Here is a 20,838-nt window from a genome sequence, read left to right on the forward strand (position 1 = left end):
TAGTTCAAAAGCTTCTGAGCCTTTAGCTAATGGGTTCTGGCATTAGGAGCACAACCCGGCAGAGGGACGTGACCTTCATCGGTACCTTCCCCCTTGCCAGGGTCAATAAGGAAGATGGGGAGACACTCAAGCAGTGGGGAAATGAAAAGGTAAATAGCCCTGATGGCCAAAGTGTGTGTCGGGTGGGCATCCTCCCTGGCAGCCCGCAGGCCCCCAGGAACTCTGGGTCAGCCCTGTACAGTCAGGAGGGGGCGTGCTGTCAGCGGGTACTGGCAGGTGTGACAACAAACGCACAGCCTGGAATCTTTGATGTCAGGCTGCCTGGGAAGAGGGCCAGGCAGTCTGCTTTTTATAGGGCTGACTTGGTGTAGTCAAAGTGCTTATCGAGAGGGGCCAAATGTTCACGGGTTGGGCTGTGCAACGCACAGATAACTCAGCAATCTCTCAAGTTACAGCATGGGACACCAAGTGGGCGCTTCTCATTGGAGACTGGTGTTTGCTCCTACAGTCAATATTGCATCATCTTGCTGATCATTTAGGGCCGTATGGGGGACAGCTGACTGAGGAGACAGTTTGGGGACCAAAGGAGGAGAGAGTTCTTGGTACAAGGTCGCATTTGCCTGAGGGCCTCTGGAATTTTAGCAGAACAATATCAGCACACCATATTAGCATCTTGTAGGATATTCTTTGCAGTTAAATAGTCAAATAGCAGCTGGACAGTTTTGTCTATGTAAACTCATCCCCTTGCTGTTTCTGCCTGCGAAGCAGACTTGAGCACAGCTTCCTTACTGCCCAGAGAGGCCACCATGTCTGTTACCATTCCCACAATGGCCTCCAGCTCAGCTCTGTGGAGAATGTGTTATGATCAATATTCAAGAAACTAATGTTCATGTTCTTGGGCGCCCAGCCCAACATCACCACCTAGACTTCTTATCACCCATCCTAGAACTTTATTCCTCAGTGCCATAAAGATCTTTTTTCAGATCCGAAATAACTCCCTCAAGCCACTGAGTGCTAAGGCCTGAATCCCTTAAACCTATGTTCCAGTGGCCCTGTGGAATTACTGGCATCAGGGAGTAGTCAAGTGGATATAACACTCACGTGACTATTGAAAAGTAAAATAGGGTGTGTGTGGGAGGGGGTGGGGGAGCACACACTAATCTCACTGGTGGTGGTTTAGAGACAGCCGATGTTCATATTCATAATCTTTAATAAGATTAAAGAAAGGTCTTGTGTGTGGTCTGCCCCTAAAGCCTGATGACACAATTACAGAACAAGGAAAATTCATTTATCCAACAGATATTTATTGTTGTGTCCAACCATGGGTCCAGCGCTGCCCCAGGGATGAGAGGAGTAGTAATCATGAGCATATCAGAGAGAACGCTCCTGCTGTTTAGGAGCTGACTTGTCTCTGCCAGCACACGTGAGAAAGACTTGTGAGTTTTAACCAAAAACTTGAACGTGGGGTTTTTCAACCTTGGCATTGTCAGCATTTGGGGCAGGAGCATTCTCTGCTGTGGAGAACTGTCCTGTGCATTGTTGGGTATTTAGTAGCAGCCCTGGTCCCCACCTGCTAGTTGCCAACTTACCCACTAGTTGTGATAATCAAAATGTCTCCATCCAGCACCAAATGTCCCCTGGGAGAGCGAACTTACACTGCCTGAGAACCGCTGCATTGTAATTTCTCTTAGCCAGATACAAGAGGAAGAAGGGCCTGCTCTGTATCTGAACTGGAGGCCCCATCTCTGCTCAGAACAAGGACTGAGCTTTCAGAGATGAACTAGGGCAGGTATGAGGCAACCAGAATGGTAAAAAGGACCCAAAACAATGTCATTTGGAAAGCAGCTGAAGTTACTGTTTAGCCAGGAGAACAGATAATCCCCTGGACTACCTCGTGGTTCTTTGAAGATATTGCAAGACAGTCGGGTATGTGGAAGGGGAATTCCGCTGGTCCTGGCCTATCTGGAGGTGTAGAGCGGGCCTTGGAAATAGCAGCCACCATCATGTCAATGTCACCGCAGGGCAGGGCCTAATCACAGGTCCCCTTTCCAGGTTCCTCCTCTTGCCTGGGAGGAAGGGAGGTGGTCTGAGTCCCAGCCCCATTCCTGGCAGCTCTCTCTCCCCTGTGTGGGGCAGCGCAGTTTGCTGAGAGGCATCCCCTGACGCTGTGGGACCCCTGCTCTCCCTGAAATCACTGTTGTTGGGGCCATGTTGGCCTCCAGCAGGTACCTGTGGGTGGAGAGAGGCCGCCAGAGCAGCAGCCCCTGGGTGTGGCTTTGACCGGGAAGGAGTGGGTACCTAGCATTGCCTGGGGATCACGACAGGGAATAACACTGCAGGAAACAAAACTAAATGCAGAGAAAAACTTACAACTTAGTGTTTAAGAAGAACTGCTCCCATGTCCTAGGGACAATTCCTATTTTCCCACTGGAGGAAATTCTGCTCTCCTTGCTTTCAGTTGGAAGGGAGGGAACCCAAACACTGCCCCTCTGTCCAGGTCCAACCACCTCCACTGCATTGCTGAGCAATTCCTCCCTCTTCTCACTTCTATCCTCAGACCAGTTGCACCTTTTCCCCAGGTAGAGGTGTCCTCAGCCTCTAGGAGATCCCCTTCTCCATCCCTTACCCCCAGGATGCACACACCCCAGGAGCACCCAGCGTGGGACTCTAACGTCCATCCTCATGCTCCTGAAGCCCGAGTTCTTCCTCTGTGGTCCCTGTGCTTCCTCCCCAGCCTGCACACCTGGGGCCCAGCTGGCAAGGCCTTTCTGCACCCTCGTCCTGTTGCAAGATCTCCATTCCCATCCTTGTTTCCTAATGCCTTGAATGCAAACACAAGTATGCACACTTGCTACGGTTGGGCCACCTGAAGAAAAAAGAAAATATTTTCATAGGGGCAAAGAAACTTGTAAAGATGTCACCTTGCCCACATTGAGGACAGCCTTTTGTGCCCTTCTGCAGAGTGATCTCAGCCCTCTCCCTGCATGAGAGGAGGCTCCTAACTGCCCCTACTATAACCACAAAGCTGACTGAAGTGGTGTTTCCTCCCTTCAGAAGCTGGGTCCTCTTCTCCACAGGGCACAGTGCCAGGACCCAGGAGACTTAGGAAAATTTTAGTTTCTTAAAATCAAAAGAAACAAAGGACTTTTGTTGGGATAAAATGGCTTAATATGAGGTCTGATGATGAAGTTCAGGAACTCGCCCTAGAAAAGGAGCTACCATACCTCATTGCTGAATATCACCAGTCACCCTTACAGTACTCCCCTTGGGAAGCTATGCATCCATGCCAGTGACTAGCCCACTCTTTAGAGGAACTTGTTTTCTGGAATGATCATTAGAACTATTGTGATACATGGTCTTACAATTAAGTTTGTGAATTTGCCACTGTGTGCTTATGTTGGCAGCACTGTACAGACAAATCAGTAAGGTTCATAACCTTGGTATACCAGTGTCTCACAGCTGTGTTTGTGTCAACCTGTAGAAGTGTCTTGCTGAGTGGTGTTCATTATTGTTGTGTGTTTTTATGTGCTATACAACAACAGCTCTGATGGATGTTTCAGAAAAAGAGTTCCAAAATTGCTTTGAAGGGTAGACTAGGTGCTGGCATCAGTGTATAGCTCTCCAAGGGGACTACTTCAAAGGTGACCATAGTGATATTCAGCAATGAGGTATGTAGCACTTTTTCTAGGATGAGTTCACAAACTTAATTGTCAGACCTTATTTTTATTCTTTTTTTTTTTGAGACAGGGTCTCAAGCTTTCACCCTTGGTAAAGCACCATGGTGTCACAGTTCACAGCAACCTCCAACTCTTGGGCTTCAGCGATTCTCTTGCCTCAGCCTCCCAAGTAGCTGGGACTACAGGCGCCCTCCACAATGCCTGGCTATTTTTTTGTTGCCGTTGTCAATGTTGTTTAGCAGGCCTGGGCCGGGTTCAAACCTGCCAGCCCTGGTGTATGTGGCCAGCGCCCTAACCACTGAGCTATGGGTGCCATCCTTATTTGTATTCTTATGTATAGAATATATATATGTGTACTATATATATTCATCTTGACATTGCTGCAGTCATAAAATAGAATTTTTAATATATTTGCTTTTTACTGGAGGAGGAGACCCACAGGGCAAAAGTGCCCAGGTCTCATGAAAATTGGAATGCCGCTCTGCCCACAGCCAAGCACTGAGATGAATGGCGAGACCTGAAAGCGCAGTTGTTTTTTTGTCTCTTTCTCCATGGTTTTCAAAGGCCCTCAGGGCCAACGTCTTAGGTGGGGTTTGAGGCTTGGAGTAGCTGGGGTACCCTTCATTGCCTTCCTCCGTGTTCACATCTAGACAGGGGCCCAGCCCTGGGATGGCCTGGAGCCGTGTGGCCAGGGGACATCTCCCCCTTCCAGGGCGAACCTCAGTGGTTGGGCTTTCTCCATTACTCAAGGAAGGACTTTTTGCAGCCTGAGCTTGCCGGTGCTGTGCGTACCACACTGCCTCGAGCAGCCTGAGTCACTGCTGGGTGTGCCGATGCTTTTCTCCCGGGCAAGTGGTTCTCTCTATGCCCCGGGTGCACCGGGAGCCTCTGAGGCTGCTGCCCAACTCTGAGATGCTAGGATACCGTGAACATTCGACTCAGTGCTATGTAATTAGGATGCGAAACCTCAGGACAGGGGGTAAAATACGATGGAAAAAAGAAAGTGCACAATGCTTTCCAGACTCTTCACACAGATCTTGTTTCTCTTTCTCACTGATTTGACCCATCTGTGATGCTCATCTCTCATAGGGGCGCAATTTAGAGAAAACTCGAACAAACAGCCCCAAACCACTGCGGCCTTTTCAGACTGCTTTGTGGTCTTCTTTGCTTTCCGGTTTGTGGCAGGAACCTTGGACTCCGGACAGGTTTCTGGACTGTTCTGTGCTTTGGGAGTGCTGACTCTGCATTCCTTCACTTTGCGTCCGTGTGGGATGCCAGGTCCCTGGGGCACGTATCTTAAGAGATAAGCCGCCAGTTACAAAAGCTGAAGGCAAACACAAACACTCTGTACTGTAGTCAGTGCACAGACTCTGGGGTCGTAGGCAGAGCCACAGGGCAAGTCCCTTCTGTAGCTCCCCTAGAGGGCAGAGACCCCTGCCAAGACCTCAGGGTGGGGTCTACTGCTCGCCCAGCCTCAGTGATGCAGGGGTTCTGTCTTGGGCAAGTTCAGCTTCCCCCTGGCCCAGCCCTGCTGGCTCCAGCAATCCCCATGTACTCAGAGTTGGTCTGGCCCTCAGATAAACAGCTCTGTTGAAAGGCCAGTGTCTTAGTCTGTTTGTGTTGCTATAAAGGAATACTTGGGCCTGGGTAGGTTCATAAGAAAAGAGGTTTATTTGAGTCATAGTTCTTCAGGCTATACAAGAAGCATGGCGCCAGCAGCTGCTTCTGGCTGGGGACTCCAGATGCCTTCACACATGGCAAAGAGCAAACGGGAGCATGGAGTGAGAGAGGGAGAGAAAAAGAGAGAGAGGGAGGGAGGTGCCAGGCAATTTTAACAATCAGCTCTCCTGGGAACAGAGCAACAACTCCCTTATTACCATAGGGAGGGACCAAGCCATTCATGAGGAACCCGCCCTCTGACCCAAAGACCTCTCTTCTGGCCCCACTTCCGAAGCTGGGGATCGAATTTCAGTGTGCCATCTGGAGGGTCAAAATACCCAAATTTTGTGAGGCAGTCTCTCTGTTCCTGCTGAAGTGCTTTCTCCAGGTGAGCACAGGAGGCTGGAGGAGCTACGTTGTCAGGTTAAGTGAGATTGGACCACATCACTTAAAAAAAAAAAAATCACATGGATAAAATCCCCCCGAATGTTAACGATGACTGCCTTAGGGTGATGGACTGTGTCCGTGTTTTATATCTATATCTATATCTATATCTATATCTATATATTTCTGAATGTTCTCATTTTTTTCTACCACAAACATTCACCATTTTGTAATGGGCAAAAAGAGCTAAAATAAAGGGGGTGCTATGTTTCCATATCGTGACATTCTAAACAGAGACGGCATTTTTATAATACGGAGACCCAGGTGATGAACAACGAGGTGAACATTCCTTTGCAGACACCTGTCACAGTTCCCTCTCACCAAGTGGGCGTGGCCGGCTGGTGACAGGTAGAACCCCTTAGTTCTTAGATGGGCGTGTATGGGTGCTCCTGTGAATAGTTACAACGCAGACACGTAGCGTGCTCTTTCCGCTGTGGGGCCGGCCTCTCGGTGCCTCAGCTCTGTGCTTCCTCCGCACAACCACCCTCTGAGGCAGGCCTTATCCATAGTTCTGCTTTCCACAGTTCAATCGCTTGTTAACTGAGGTTTGAACATATTAAATGGAAAATTCCAGAAATGAACAATTCAGACATTTTACATTGCCCTCCGCTCTGAGTAGCGTGATGAAATTTGATCCTATCTCGTCCAGCATGTATCATCCCTTTGCCTGGCTGATCCATGCTGTACCTGCTACCTGCTCCGTGGCCAGTTAGGGGCCTTCTAGATTATCAGATTGACAGCTAGGATCACAGTGCTTATGTTTAAGTGATGCTTATTTTTACTTAAGAATGGCCTCAACATGCAAAAGTAGGGATGCTGGCCACGCAAGTGTGTCAGAGACAAGCCTTTCAAGTGCTTCCTTTAAGTGAAAAAGTGAAAGTTCTTGACTTCAAAAGGAAAGAAAAAGGTTGTATGCTGAGGTTGCCGAGATTCATGGCAAGAACAGATCTATCTGTGAAGTGACGAAAAAGGAAATAAAGTTTATGCTAGTTTTTTGTGGCACCTAAAACTGCAAAGTTATGGAGCGGCACCTGTGGCTCACAGGAATAGGGTGCCAGCCCCACATACTGGAGGTGGCGGGTTCAAAACCAGCCCCAACCAAAAACTGCAAAAAAAAAAAAAAAAAAAACCAAACAAACAAAAAAATGAACTGCAAAGTTACGGCCACAGTGTGTGATAAGTAGTCAGTTAAAATGGAAAAGGCGTTTGTGGGTGGAAGCCATGAATAGAAACGTGTTCTGATAGAGGTAGTTGTGTTCGGTACTATCCACAGTACCTGAGGGTCTTGGAATGTATCTCCCTGGGACAAGGTTGGTGCTACTGTATTATCATACCCATTTTAGAGACTAAGGTAACTGAGGGAATTGAGAAGTTAGGTGGCAGAGCTGGGATCTGAGCTCAGGCATTACCATCCCATTTTGCCTCTCGTAAGAGCAGAAATCGAGGTGGAACCAGAAGGAAAGACAGGCGGATAGAGAGGGTGGAATGTGTAGGAGGCTGTTTGCGCTTGCTCGGGGCTAGTTCAGGTGGGCAGTGACACCACAGGCCAGGGAGGGAGTCGGAAGGGCTGGGGCCATCCTGGTCTTGTTCTTTCTGCAGCGTCCTGGACATCTTCCCCACGGTGGTAGCCCTGGCCCAGGCCAGCTTGCCCCAAGACCGGCACTTTGATGGTGTGGACATCTCCGAGGTGCTCTTTGGCCAGTCAGAGGCTGGGCACAGGGTAAGTGGAGGAGGTGTGTGGCCTCACCTTTGCATCCACAGAACCATCCTCAGAAGATGGGTGCAAGTGGCCAGTTCAGTCCCACTGTAAGAAACCTCTGAAAGGTGAGTCCTTTGGCATGAACCTCCCTTTCCACCCCTCCCCTCCTGTAATCAATAAATTGTCAATTGTCAATTGTAATCAATTGTTCGATTTGTATCGAACAATTTGGCTCAGGATGGGTGTGCCTGGGTGCTTATTCCCTGTAATGGACAATTTTTTGCCCCACGTGCGTTTCATTTGACGTTGGCACCCAGCGCGTTTTTGTTGGAGGAGATGGCTGAGGAGTGTTCACGACTTATCTGCTGTGAGGCTCCCCTTCTAGAATGGAAGCTTCCTGCAGGCAGGGATCTCAGCTGTCAGCTTCACCGCTGAATTCTCAGTGCACCCGACAGCTCCAGCCTGCATTTGGTCCATGCACATTGGATGAAGAAATGAATGAATGGATGAAAGACCTCTCAGACAGCAGGCCAGCCACGTCTTCACACCCCAACATTCCCCAGGCTCCAGAGTGCTCAGCACATGCTCTGCAGCCTGCTTTTGACCAGGCAGCCCCCCACACTGGCTTTGGGCTTCCTCTTCCCAGCTTCGCCCCCTCAGTGTCCCCTCTTTGCACTCAACAGCAATGACAGCCAGGAAATGTCCAGCCTCATGGCCTTTCCCTGTCATTTCCATGTGTTTTCCTTTCTCCAAAAGGAAGAGGAAGCAGGAGGAGGCTGGGAGGCTGGAGGAGCGTGGAGTCAGTCCCCTTTGCAAGGCCCTGCCAGCATACCGCTCCTCAGTGAGGGACCCACACTTCAAAGGGTCTATTTATGTCTTTACTAAGGGTCACATGGAAGTGACTCATATGTGCAGTGCACTGCAGTTGGTGATTATTGAAGCCACCCTTCCCACCCAGCCTCCCCCAGGAAATCAGAACATAGGTCCTCAAGAGGCCATCGGTGCTTCTGTGCACATGAATACAGTTTTTGCAGGTTGTCAATGAGGTCTGAAAGGTCGTCTCTGGAAGTGCTGCCTTTCCCTGGAATAGCTACACCTGGGAGCGGCAGGACCCCACCCGCTACCCCAGGCCTACCTCTTCTACCCAGCAGCGAAGCAGGAAGGTGGTTTCCGCCTTTAAGCTGGAAGTTCGCAGCATGCGACCCTGGGGGGTTGCTGCAGACGTCAGTGCAGAGGTGCTGCCGAGTGTTTATTACCATGGCTACTAATAGAATAATTGGGGTCACTAGGAAGTGCTTCAAGGACTGCGGCCTCCTTGACGTTGCTGGTCCTGCCTGTGGAAGCCAGCTCCTTCGCGTGCTGACTTCCGTTCCCAGGCAGGAGTGCTCTCTTGCTTTCTCTAGTCACAGCCTTGCACAGACTCGCGAGGCCCCGTCCTAACTGGTGCCCAGCAGGGGCGGCCCCCAGAGCCAGGTTGGAGAACCAGGTCACAATGTGGTTGCAGAGAAGTGTGATAGTTGGAGTCGGGCCAGTTTGCTCCCTAACCACATCCAACAGCCACACTTACTGCTGGCAGGAAGCTGCTGATGGTATGTTCAGGGGTAAGAGCACGCAGGCTGTCACCTTGGGCCGCACCTGGGCTCCACGGCACTAGATCCCTGCAGTGCTGGCAAAGATACTTGAGCGAAGAGTCTCTGGATGGTTGTGAGCCCTGAGTTTAGGTGGCTCAGTCCCTTCTATCAGAGCACAGTAACAGGACTAAAGAGACAAGAGCAAATTGTCTCAAGTTTTGAACAGCTATTGGAGGGGCCAGCAGGTAAGAATACGAATGTATGCATGCATGTGTCTGCACATACTACACTCATGCATCTAAACACACCTTCACGACCGCACATACATACATACACATGTCCACGTGTGCACACACACACACACACACACACGTCTTCACTGACATACATGCATATATCTGCATACACGTGTACCTGTCTGGAGATGTGTGCGTATGTCTGTGCACGTACATACTTTGTGTACTTATGTTTATTTAGATAAACACAGATACATCCAGGACTTATAAGGATTCCAATATGGGTTGGTTTAGAAAACCATTTTAGTTTCTAGAAGCTCAAAGTAATTCCTAGATAGTCAGCTCAAAATAATATGTAAATGCTTCTCAGCAATTGGGTTCTTCCCTATTATGCAAATCAGTTGAGAAGTGGAATGCAAATAATGGGCTACTGGCTCCACTCTGGACCTCTAGGACGTTATGTCTGAGGTCAAGACCAATAGCAGCTGACCCCATGCTGCAGATTCTTTCTTGCTCATCCTCCTGCCTCTAGTGGGTTTCTGTGGAGGGAGTGAAGCCCATAGGAGGGAGCTGAGAGTCAGGAAGGTCGTGTTGTACAGGTTCAAACCAAGTGGTCCCACCTTTTGCTTTCCTGACTCCTAGATGGAAGCTGAAGGTTACAGCATCACCACTGGTCAAGTCAGGTCTCGGTCCCAGGTTGTCATGACCAGGTCCCCAGAATGTCAAGAAAGAAAAGCTTCCCCTAACAGCTGTGCATCTGTCTAGCCCAGCCAGGGTGGGACTGCTATGGCTCCTTAAATTCCTGGCACCCCCCCTGGAGGCCACACACCAAGGAAGCAGAGGCTGGGCTTTCGTGTTGGGGAACACCATGATCACTTCTCTTAGGGAGGCCCCTAGTGGTGAGAGCTGTCACCCAGAGCTGCTGGCAGAGGGTGTCATCCAGACTGGGAGCTGTGCACCCCCACCTGATGGGACCAAGGAGCCCATCTGGGGATGCTAGGAAGCACCGGCCTTCGCAGCCTAACATAAGGGGACACTCGCGTTCTTAAGAAACAAAACAATAAAATAAAGCGACAAAAACACTAGTAAGAAAGGCGACCAGGAAGGCACAAGAAGTTTGCAGAAGAGAAAGTCATCTTTGAAATTTGGACCAGGCATCTGGAGGCCTGCATTCATATGTCAATTTGCCAGCCTACTTCCCATGTTGATATAAGTAAGAAACCATAACCAGTGCGCTCAAGGGGAAAAAATGCATACATGCGTTCTCCCGTATCATCCACATTTCTGAGAAAGAGCCGTCACATGGTTTTGCATCCTCTTGGATTTTGGCAGTTGCCTCTGGTAATGCCAAATAAATAGTCTGGAGAGGGCAGCCCACCCTTATGGGATTTCTGCTGCCAAGACTCCAGTGAGATCAAGGGTCTGAAGTGGCAAAGCCTGGCCTCCTGTCTTTGGGATGTCTGAGCGATCAGTTGACAATAGGGTTTCCAAGTCTCCCACTTCCTGCCCTCTCGAGGAGGAAGCGTAACGGTCTCCTGCGGTGAGAGGCTTGGCTTTCTGCTGTGATGGAAGAAGTGAGGGTTTTCGGTTATAACTTCTTTTCCTGTTTGGAAGGAGCCTGCTGTCATCACAAGCACTGAGGGTATTTGCAGGGCCCGGAAACAGCAGGTGTGGGGGGAGCCCCACCTTGGTGGCATCCTCTCAGAACTGTGAAATTTGTGGGGGACAGCTGTTTACTGTTCTAACAGATGTTTCTCATTTTTTTAAAGCCCCATGGAAACTCTGAATCACATAAGCGCCTTTCCAGCCATATATACACTCGTGATTCATACCAGGGCCATCTCATGCTTTTAGCCCAAACCCATGAACCTATAAAGGACACTGGCCTTTTATTTTCTATCCAATCCTTCCCTTGGGAATCCTGAATTAGGTATTTCCATTCTTTAGGTGATGTTTTTTATCTATGGCCCAAGGAGGAAGGATTTCCTCAGTACAGTAGGGCTGAGTCATAGGAGTGGGTGTCTGTGTTCAGAGGCTGGGCTATGCCCCGTTCCAGGGAAATCAAGGATGCCTTCTTACACCACCCTTGCTCATGGGGGAGTCGGAAAATGGACTTGATACTGAAGAAGCTGTTTTTCAAAGAGATCTTATGGTCACCTGGATCAGAATCTCTGGGAATATCTGTAGAACATGCAAAGTCCCCAGCCCCATCCTGCCCTGAGGGGTGGGGTGCAGGCAGGGCAGCCTCGTAGGCATGTGACCTATGCTGCCGCTCAGGGTTCCACACTTGGAAGTCTGCTTTGCTTGGTTTAAAGCTCTGTCGTGGTCTTTATGAAATGTTTGCTTCGTGAACAAGGGATCCCTGATTCTCATTTTGCACTGGACCCTGCAAATGACATAGCTAGAAATCTGAGCTTCTACCCGGCAAGACCTTTTGCCCACTGGTCTGGAGTTGTAACTCACTCTGATTAATTAACTAGCAAAATAACTACTTCACAGAGCCTCTGGGCCGTGGCTGGTGTGGACTAGAGGCTCCTATCTGCCAGGGTGTGTCTGGGGCAGGGGAGGGAGCATAAACCCTGACAGAGAAAGCAGTGCTTTTCAGGAGGCATCTCCCATGGCTTGCTTGCTAGTAAGCCCTACCACCTTTCCTCAGGTGCTGTTCCACCCCAACAGCGGGGCAGCAGGAGAGTTCGGAGCCCTGCAGACTGTCCGCCTGGAGCATTACAAGGCCTTCTACGTGACGGGTGAGCGAGAGCCCGCCGAGCCCTGCCTCCTGCATCCACACTTGATGGTAGCCCCTTGGGCTCTCACTCAGGCCTCGGGGAGCAAGTGCGGGCTGCCTTTCTCTGGGGAGCTCTCAGCACCTCTTGACGGTGCCATCCCCAAACCCAGGCCTGTCACAGGGCCCAAAAGAGGCCCTCTGGACCCACCCATACTCAAATAAGGTCCTTCTACTACTTTTCAGCTAAATTTACAGCAAGCTCAGGCTCTCTGCACATTTATTGAGTTCCTTTTCATAGGGATGTTTCATTGCGTCCGCTATGCTTTAAATGCCAGGTTGCCTGGACTTTAAATGGAAGCCTGGAGATATTTTAAATTCAAAGTATAATTTACTTGACAATGGACTGTCTCAAGAAATAGACTTTAAAAATCTATTCAGCAGATTGACAGATATCCATCTGCTTCGTGGTTCCCTCTGTGACTGCCTTAAATGTATATTTTAGAAATGTCACACTGGATCAGGATGGTCCTCAAAAGCTTCCAATGGATTCTTGCTGCCAGCTGAATTTGGACTCTCACTCCTGCATCCTTCTGTCTCCCCAGCCTAATTCTCCAAGAGCAAGTCCTCTCTTCCTTGGCCTCCCGTATTAAAATCCTTCTCAGTTTTCAAGGCCCCCAGTGAAATCCCACTTTGATGAATACAACTCCCTCTTCCCAGCTGGGTAGGATTTGGAGAACTCTATCCTACCTGCCTGTGATAGGCAGGTATCTGTCTCATTCTGCCATTTATGTTCATCACTTCTGTCCCGTTTTCTTTTCTCTACTAGTTTTAAGCTCTCTAAATGCAGAACTCGTAAGCTCTGCAGTCTTCCTTGTCTCCAAGTACTTGGCACACTTAGTCGGGACCTAAGTTTTTTTAATGAATGAAAAATAAAAAATAGAAAAGAAAAAGCTGTGACCTAATGCAGATTCCAATCTGATTCAGTTATTTAGTATGGGAGCTTTTCAAAGAACTATCTAATAAAAAACAAAAATTATTTTCCCTGAGCGTAAATAAGTGATCCCAAGAAAACGTGGCGTTAAAAACCAAACACGTTCTTTGAGTTCATGACTCAGGGGATATTAAAAAATGTTGTAAGAACCTTTGATTCTCTGAAACCTAAAACACAAAACAGTCAGATATTTGTTATGCTTTTAGAGTCCTTATATTACATTATCTGAAAGGTATGGGACCTCCAGGTTGAGTTAATTTCCGAAGTAGTGACCCTGCCAGAAAGGCCTTGGCACCACAATATTGGAATCATAAATGTTACTATGAAGTAATAGGGCTATTTAAAATGATCATGATCAGATAGGAATTCTAATACCCACGGGAGGTCTGTTCTTCTGAGGAGTCACCAAAATTCTAGTAGACTCAGGGTGGGAACGCTGAACTTTCAAGTTATCAGAGGAAAATTGTGAATAGGATGAAACACAGATATGTTCTGATTCCTCCCTCATCCCCTACCCCCGAACTTTTAGAATTTGCATCCTAATTATTGATGACTGCTTTTGGATAAGCTTAATAAATTGACGCCTACTATTTCATACATTAGATTAGAGAAAAATGTGTTCTTCTGTGATGAGGCTATGATGTTATGATCAAGCAAGGGGTAGCCTTAAAAGATAACCAGTCTGTTTTGGTGTGTGGCTAGAATTAAAGCACCTTATTGGTTTTCCTTCTTTTATTTTTTAAAGTCATTAAGTTAAACTTTACACACAGTGCATAGATCTAAAATGTGCAATTAGGGTGAGTTTTTATAAATATGTACGCCTGCATATGTACCTCTTAATGCTGTGAAGTCCATTGATGGATTTTTCAAATGTTAAGCCAACTTTGCATTCCTGCATAAGCCCCACTTAGTCCTGATGTATTATTCTTTCTATATCTTGATGGATTTGATTTCTTAAGATTTTGTCTATACTTTTCCTTTCTTTTAATGTCTATGTCAGAGTTTGGTATCAGAGTTTTGCAGATATCAAAAAATGAGTTTGGAAGTGCTCCCTTCTCCTCTATCATCTGAACAGATTTGTATAAGCGTGGTATCATTTCTTTCATATTCGATTGAACTCACTTGTGAAACTATTCGCCAAATCCAATTTTGCCCTGTGTTTTCTTCTAAGAGTTTTATTGTTTTAGATCTTATGTTTAGGTCTTTGATCCACTTTGAGTTAAGTTTTGTATGTGGTGGTAGGTAAAGGTTTCACTTCATTCTTTTACATGTGGAAATCCCATTTTCTCAGCACCATTTGTGGAAAAGACTGTCTTTCCTCATTGAATGAATCATCTTGGTGCCCTCGGTAAAAAAATCCTTTGATCATATCCATGAGGGATTATTTCTAGGATTTCTTTTCTATTCCATTAGTTTATATCTGTCTTTGCACCAGTACCAAACTGTTTTGATTACTGTAGCTTTATATAATAGTAAGTTTTGAAATCAGGAAGTGTGAGTCCTTCAGCTTTGTTGTTTTTCAAGATTAGTTTAGTTATTCTAAGTCTCTTGAGATTCCACCTGAACTTTAGGATGGGTTTTTCTGTTTCTGCAAAGCTTTCATTGGGATTTTTATAAAGATTGCATTAAGTCTGTAGATCACTTTGGGTAGTATTAATATTTTAACATTATGAAGTCTTCCAATCCATGAACATGGGATGTATTTCCATTATTTCCATCTTCTTTAATTTCTTTATTTTTTGTTTTTTAAAAACGATAAAAGACAACTCATAAATCTGTAGCCTTTATATATACCAACAATAGTCAAGCTTTATATATACCAACAACAGTCAAGGACTCTATTCATTTCACAGTAGTGCCAAAGAAGAGGAAATATTTGGGAGTTTACCTAATAAAGGACATGAAAGATCGTTGTAAAGAGAACTATGAAACTCTAAGAAAAGAAATAGCTGAAGATGTTAACAAATGGAAAAACATAACATGCTTATGGCTGGAAAGAATCAACATACCCCATTTTCCCGAAAATAAGACATCCTCCGAAAATAAGACCTACTTACAGGAAAGATAAGACATCCCCTGAAAATAAGACCTAGTGCATCTTTGGGAGCACACCTTAAAATAAGACACTGTCTTATTTTCGGGAAAACAGGGTAGTTAAAATGTCCATATTACCCAAAGCAATATACAATTTTAATGCAATTCCTATTAAAGCTCCACTGTTAATACTTTAAAGATCTCGAAAAAATAATACTTCATTTTATATGGAATCAGAAAAAACTTCGAATGGCTAAGACATTATCCAGAAATAAAAACAAAGCAGAAGGAATCACACTACCAGACCTCAGATTATACTATAAATTGATAGTGATCAAAACTGCATGGTACTGGCACAAAAACAGAGAGGTAGATGTATGGAACAGAATAGAGAACCAAGAGATGAACCCAGCTACTTAACCATTATTTGATCTTCGATAAGCCAATTAAAAACATTCAGTGGGGAAAAGATTCCCTATTTAACAAATAGTGCTGGGTGAACTGGCTGGCAATCTGTAGAAGAGTGAAACTGGACCCATACCTTTCACCATTAACTAAGACTCTCACTGGATTAAAGATTTAAACTTAAGACATGAAACTATAAAAATACTAGAAGAAAGTGCAGGAAAAGCACTTGAAGAAATCGGCTTGGGTGAATATTTTATGAGGAGGACCCCTGGGCAATTGAAGCAACACCAAAAAAACATTACTGGGATCTGGTCAAACTAAAAATCTTCTGCACAGCCACAAACACAGTAAGTAAAGCAAGCAGACAGCCCTCAGAATGGGAGAAGATATTTGCAGGTATGTCTTTGACAAAGGTTTAATAACCAGAATCCACAGAGAACTCAAACATATTAGCAAGAAAAGAACAAGTGATCCCATCTCAGGGTGGGCAAGGGACTTGAAGAGAAACTTCTCTGAAGAAGACAGGTGCATGGCATACAGACACATGAAAAAATGCTCATCATCCTTAATCATCAGAGAAATAGAGAAATGCAAATTAAAACTACTTTGAGATATCACTTAACCCCAGTAAGATTAGCCCACATCACAAAATCCCCAAACCAAAGATGTTGGCGTGGATGTGGAGAAAAGGGAACACTTCTGCACTGCTGGTGGGAATGCAAACTAATGCGTTCCTTTTAGAAAGATGTTTGGAGATCACTTAGGGATCTAAAAATAGACCTGCCATTTGATCCTGCAACTCCTCTACTAGGTATATATCTAGAAGACCAAAAATTGCTTTATAACAAAGATATTTGTACCAGAATGTTTATTGCCACCCAGTTCATAATTGCTAAGTCATGGAAGAAGCCCAGTGCCCATCAACCCATGAATAGATTAATAAATTGTTATATATGTACACCATGGAATATTATGTAGCCTTTAAAAAGATGGAGACTTTACCTCTTCCATGTTTACATGGATGGAGCTGGAACATATTCGTCTTAGCAAAGTATCTCAAGAATAGAAGAAAAAGTATCCAATGTCCTCAGCCCTACCTTGAAACCAATTTATAGCTTTCATATATATATATAGCCCAAGAAGAAGGGGAAAGAGGAGAGGAAAGGGAGGGGATGGGAGGGGAAGGGGGAGGATCAGTGGAGGGAAGGCAATTGGTGGGACCATACCTATGGTGCATTTTACAAGGGTACATGTTAAATTTACTAAGTGTAGAATATAAATGTCTTAACACAATAACTAAGAAAATGCAGTGAAGGCTGTATTAACCAGTTTGATGAAAATATTTTAAATGGTATATAAAACCAGCACTTTGTGCCCCAATGATTGCATTAATGGACACAACCATGATTTAATAAAACAAAAAACAAACAACAACAAAAAGGATAAAAGACAAAAAATTCCAAGTTATAAGTAGGAAAGAATTCCATCTACTTTGATTTCTTTCAGCAGTGTTTTATGGTTTTCATCGTACAAGTCTTTCACTTTTTTGTTAGGTTAATTCCTAATTTATTCTTTTTTGATGCCATTGTTAATGGAATTATTTTTGTAATTTCCTTCTCAGATTACTCATTCATTGTTAGTTTATAGAAATGCAACTGATTTTTCTGTGTTGATTTGGTATCCTGGTATCCTGCTGAGTTTGTTTATTAGTTCTAACAGGTTTTTTGTGTGTGTGTGTGTGTTTTAAGACAGACTGTCAAGGCTGGGTGTAGTGGCTCACACCTGTAATCCTAGCACTCTGGGAGGCTGAGGCGGGTGGATTGCCTGAGCTCAGAAGTTTGAGAGAAGCCTGAGCTAGAGTGAGACTTTGTCTCTAAAAATAGCCGGGCATTGTGGTGAATGCTTGTACTCAGAGCTACTTGGGAGGCTGAGGCAAGAGGATTGCTTGAGCCCATGAGTTTGAGGTTGCTGTGAGCTGTGATACTACAGCACTCTATTGGGGGCAACAAAATGAGACTCTGTCTCAAAAAAAAGAAAAAAGACAGAGTCTCACTCTGTCTCCTAGGCTGAAGTGCTAAGGCCTGAGCCTAGTTCACAGCTAACCCAGACTTCTGGACTCAAGTGATCTTCCTGCTTCACCCTACCAAGTAGCTGGGACCACAGGCATATGCCACTATGCCTGGCTAATTTTTCTATTTTTAGTATAGGTCTTGCTTTGCTCAGGCTGGTCTCAAACTCTTGACCTCAAGTGATCCTCCTGCCTTCACCTCCCAGAGTGGTAGGATTACAAGCATTAATCACTGCACCAGGCCAGTGCTAAGAGTTTTTTTGTTTTTTTTTTTTAATAGGACCTTTAGGTTTTGTGTATATAAGATCATATCATCTGCAAAGGAGAGCATATTACTTTTTCTTTCCAATTTGGATGCCGTTTATTTCTTTTTCTTACTTAAGTGCTCTGGCTGGAATTTCCAATACTAGGAACAGAACTGGGCACTGAAAATTTTAGTAATAAATAATGTCCTTCTTTGTCTCTTACAACCTTTTTTGATTTAAAGTCTATTTTCTCTGATATTAGTGTAACTACTTTTGCTCTCTTTTGGTTACTATTTTCATGGAGTATCTTTTTCCACTCTTTCACTTTGAATCTGTTTGTGTCCTTAGATTTAGGGTGAGTCTCCTGTAGACAGCATATAGTTGGATCATGTATTTTTATTCATGCTCCCAACCTCCGTGTTATGATTGGACTGTTTAATGCACTTACATTTAAAGTAATTACAGTCAGTCCTCTGTATCTATGAATTCTATATCCACAGATTCAACCAATCATGGATAGATAATATTAAAAAAGAAGGGATAGTTACATTTGTACTTAACGTGTACAGGCCTTTTTTTCCTTGTCATTATTCCCTAAACAATACAGTATAACAACTATTTACACATCATTTACATTGTATTAGGTATTATAAGTAATCTACAGATAATTTAAATTATATGGGATTTTATATATAGGTTATATGCAAATACTATACCATTTTATGTAAGGGACTTGAGCATCCATGGATTTTGGTATTCTCAGGAATCTTGAAACCAATCCCTTATGGATACCACAGGATTACTCTACTGATAAAGAGAGGATTACTGCTTTCATTTTGCTGTTTGCTTTTTATGGCTTTTCTTTCTGGGGTTTTTTGTTTGTTTGTTTGTTTTTTGATACTCAAGCTGTCACCCTGGATAGAGTGCCATGGTGTGATCATAGCTCACAGCAACCTCCAACTCTTGGGCTCAAGTGATCCTCTTGCCTCAGTTTTTTTTTTTTTTTTTTTTACTTTTTGTATTTTTAGTAGAGACAGGGTCTTGCTTTTGCTTAGGCTGGTCTTGAACCTGGGAGCTCAAGCAATCCACCCACCTTGGCCTCCCAGAGGGCTAGGATTATAAGCGTGAGCCACCACGCCCAGCCTTTATAGCTTTTCTATAGCTTTTGTTGCCCCCCTATTCCCTGCATTACTGTCTTCTTTGGTGTTGTTTGATTTTTGTAGTGAAATGTCTTTTTTTCTGATTTCTTTTGTGTAATTTTTATAATTATTTGTAGTTCTATTTGTAGTTATTATAGGGATTACATTTACTACCCTGAAGTTATAATTCTATAATTTGAAGTTATATTACCTTAACTTCAGTTCCATACAAAAACTCTGCTGCTTTATAGCTTCATCCCTGCCCTTTGCAGTTGTTGATGTCACAGAATTACATTGTAACACATAGCATGCTGCCAAAGATAAACTAATAATTTATTTAAATGCATTAGTCTCTTAGTTATACTGGCTTTTAGACTAGTAATTGTTCTTATAAAATGCATTAGTCTCTTAAATCACATAGAAAGCAAAATGTAGAGTTATAAACATTGTAATAATAATATTAGCATTTATGATTGCCCATATATTTACCTTTATTAAGATCTCTGTTTCTTCATATGACCTCAAGTTACTGTCTGGTGTCCTGTCATTTCACTGGGTGGGAGTTCCTTAAACATTTCTTGCGGGACAGATCTAGTGGTAATGAATTCCCTCAGCTTTTGTTTTTGTTTATCTGGGAATATCTGCATTTTTTTTTTTTTTTTTGAGACAGGCTCTCACTCTGTTGCCCAGACTGCAACCTCAAACTCCCAGGCTCAAGCGATCTTCCTGCTTTAGCTGGGACTACAGGCGCATGCCACCATACCTAATATTTTTATTTTCTGTAAAGACAGGGTCTTGCTATGTTGCTTAGGCTGGTCTCAAACTCCTGGCCTCAGTTGGTCCTCCCACCTTGGTCCCCCAAAGTCCTGGGATTATAGACATAGCCATTATACCCAGCTGCTCCCTCACTTTTGAAGGTCACTTTTGCCAGATATAGGATTCTTGGTTGACAGTTTTTTTTCTTTTTAACACTTTGAATTTATTGGCCCACTGCCTTGTGGCTTCCAAGGTTTCTGATGAGAAATCTGCTGATCATCTGATTGTGCATCTCTTATATGTGAGGGATCACTTTTCTCTTGATGCTTTTAACATTTTCTCTTTGTCCCTGGAGTTTGAAAGTTTGATTATAATGTGTCTGGGTGTGGAGCTTGAGTTCATCTTACTTGGAGGATATTGAGCCTCTTAGATGTTTATATTCTTTTTTTTTATTTTTTTGGTCGAGTTTGGGAAGTTTTTAGCCATTATTTCTTCAAATATTTTCTTCCCCATTTTCCTCTCTCTGGTTTCCTTCTGGTATTCCCACCAGGCTTTATGTTGGTCTGCTTTACAGTGTCCCACTGTCCTCAGGCTCTGTTTACATTTTTCAATATTTTTTCTTTCTGTTTCTCAAGCTTGATAATTTCCATTGTCCTATCACTGATTCTTCTGACTGCTTCAATCTACCTTTGAATCCCCCTAGTGAATTTTTAATTTCAGTGATTGTACTTTTCAGTTCCAGACTTTTTGGTGGTGGTGGTGGGTTCTTTTTTAAGTTTTCTGTCTCTGTTGGTATTTCCACTGTGCTCAGACATCATTCTGTTGACTTTCTGCATATCTTCCTTTTGTTCTTTGAGCATATTTAAGACAATTGTTTTAATGTGCTAAAGTGTTTAGTAAATCTGTTATCAGGTATTTTTCAGGGACAGTTTCTGTTGATTCATTTTTTTTTCCTTTGAATAGGTCATATGTTCCTGTTTCTTTTTATGCCTTATGATTTTCTTTTTTACTGAAAACTGAACATTTGAATATAAGAATGCAGTCACTCTGGAAATTGTATTCTTATCCTTCCCTTGGGTTTGCTGTTTTTTGTTATTGTTTTTATTTATGTTATCATTTTTTTTTTTATCTTTATAGGCTGTCTTTGTGCCAAGAGTCAGCCTGAAATGTAAGCTTAAGTTCCTTC

General features: G+C 44.4%; 1 protein-coding gene across 7 annotated transcripts in view; it reads left to right on the top strand.

Moving 5' to 3' along the window:
- The window catches only part of ARSG (arylsulfatase G), a 126,062-nt gene that overhangs the window by 103,669 nt on the left and 1,555 nt on the right, over window positions 1-20,838 (top strand). For 6 of the 7 annotated variants that reach the window (XM_053568045.1, XM_053568046.1, XM_053568047.1 and 3 more), the window contains exons 10-11: window positions 7,380-7,500; window positions 11,943-12,033. In XM_053568045.1, coding sequence (XP_053424020.1) covers window positions 7,380-7,500; window positions 11,943-12,033 — 212 coding nt within the window. The remainder of the gene's footprint in view (window positions 1-7,379; window positions 7,501-11,942; window positions 12,034-20,838) is intronic. The other variant, XM_053568050.1, reaches the window with a different exon arrangement.

Source organism: Nycticebus coucang, chromosome 18 (genome assembly GCF_027406575.1).
Source record: "Nycticebus coucang isolate mNycCou1 chromosome 18, mNycCou1.pri, whole genome shotgun sequence".
Taxonomy (NCBI): domain Eukaryota; kingdom Metazoa; phylum Chordata; class Mammalia; order Primates; family Lorisidae; genus Nycticebus; species Nycticebus coucang.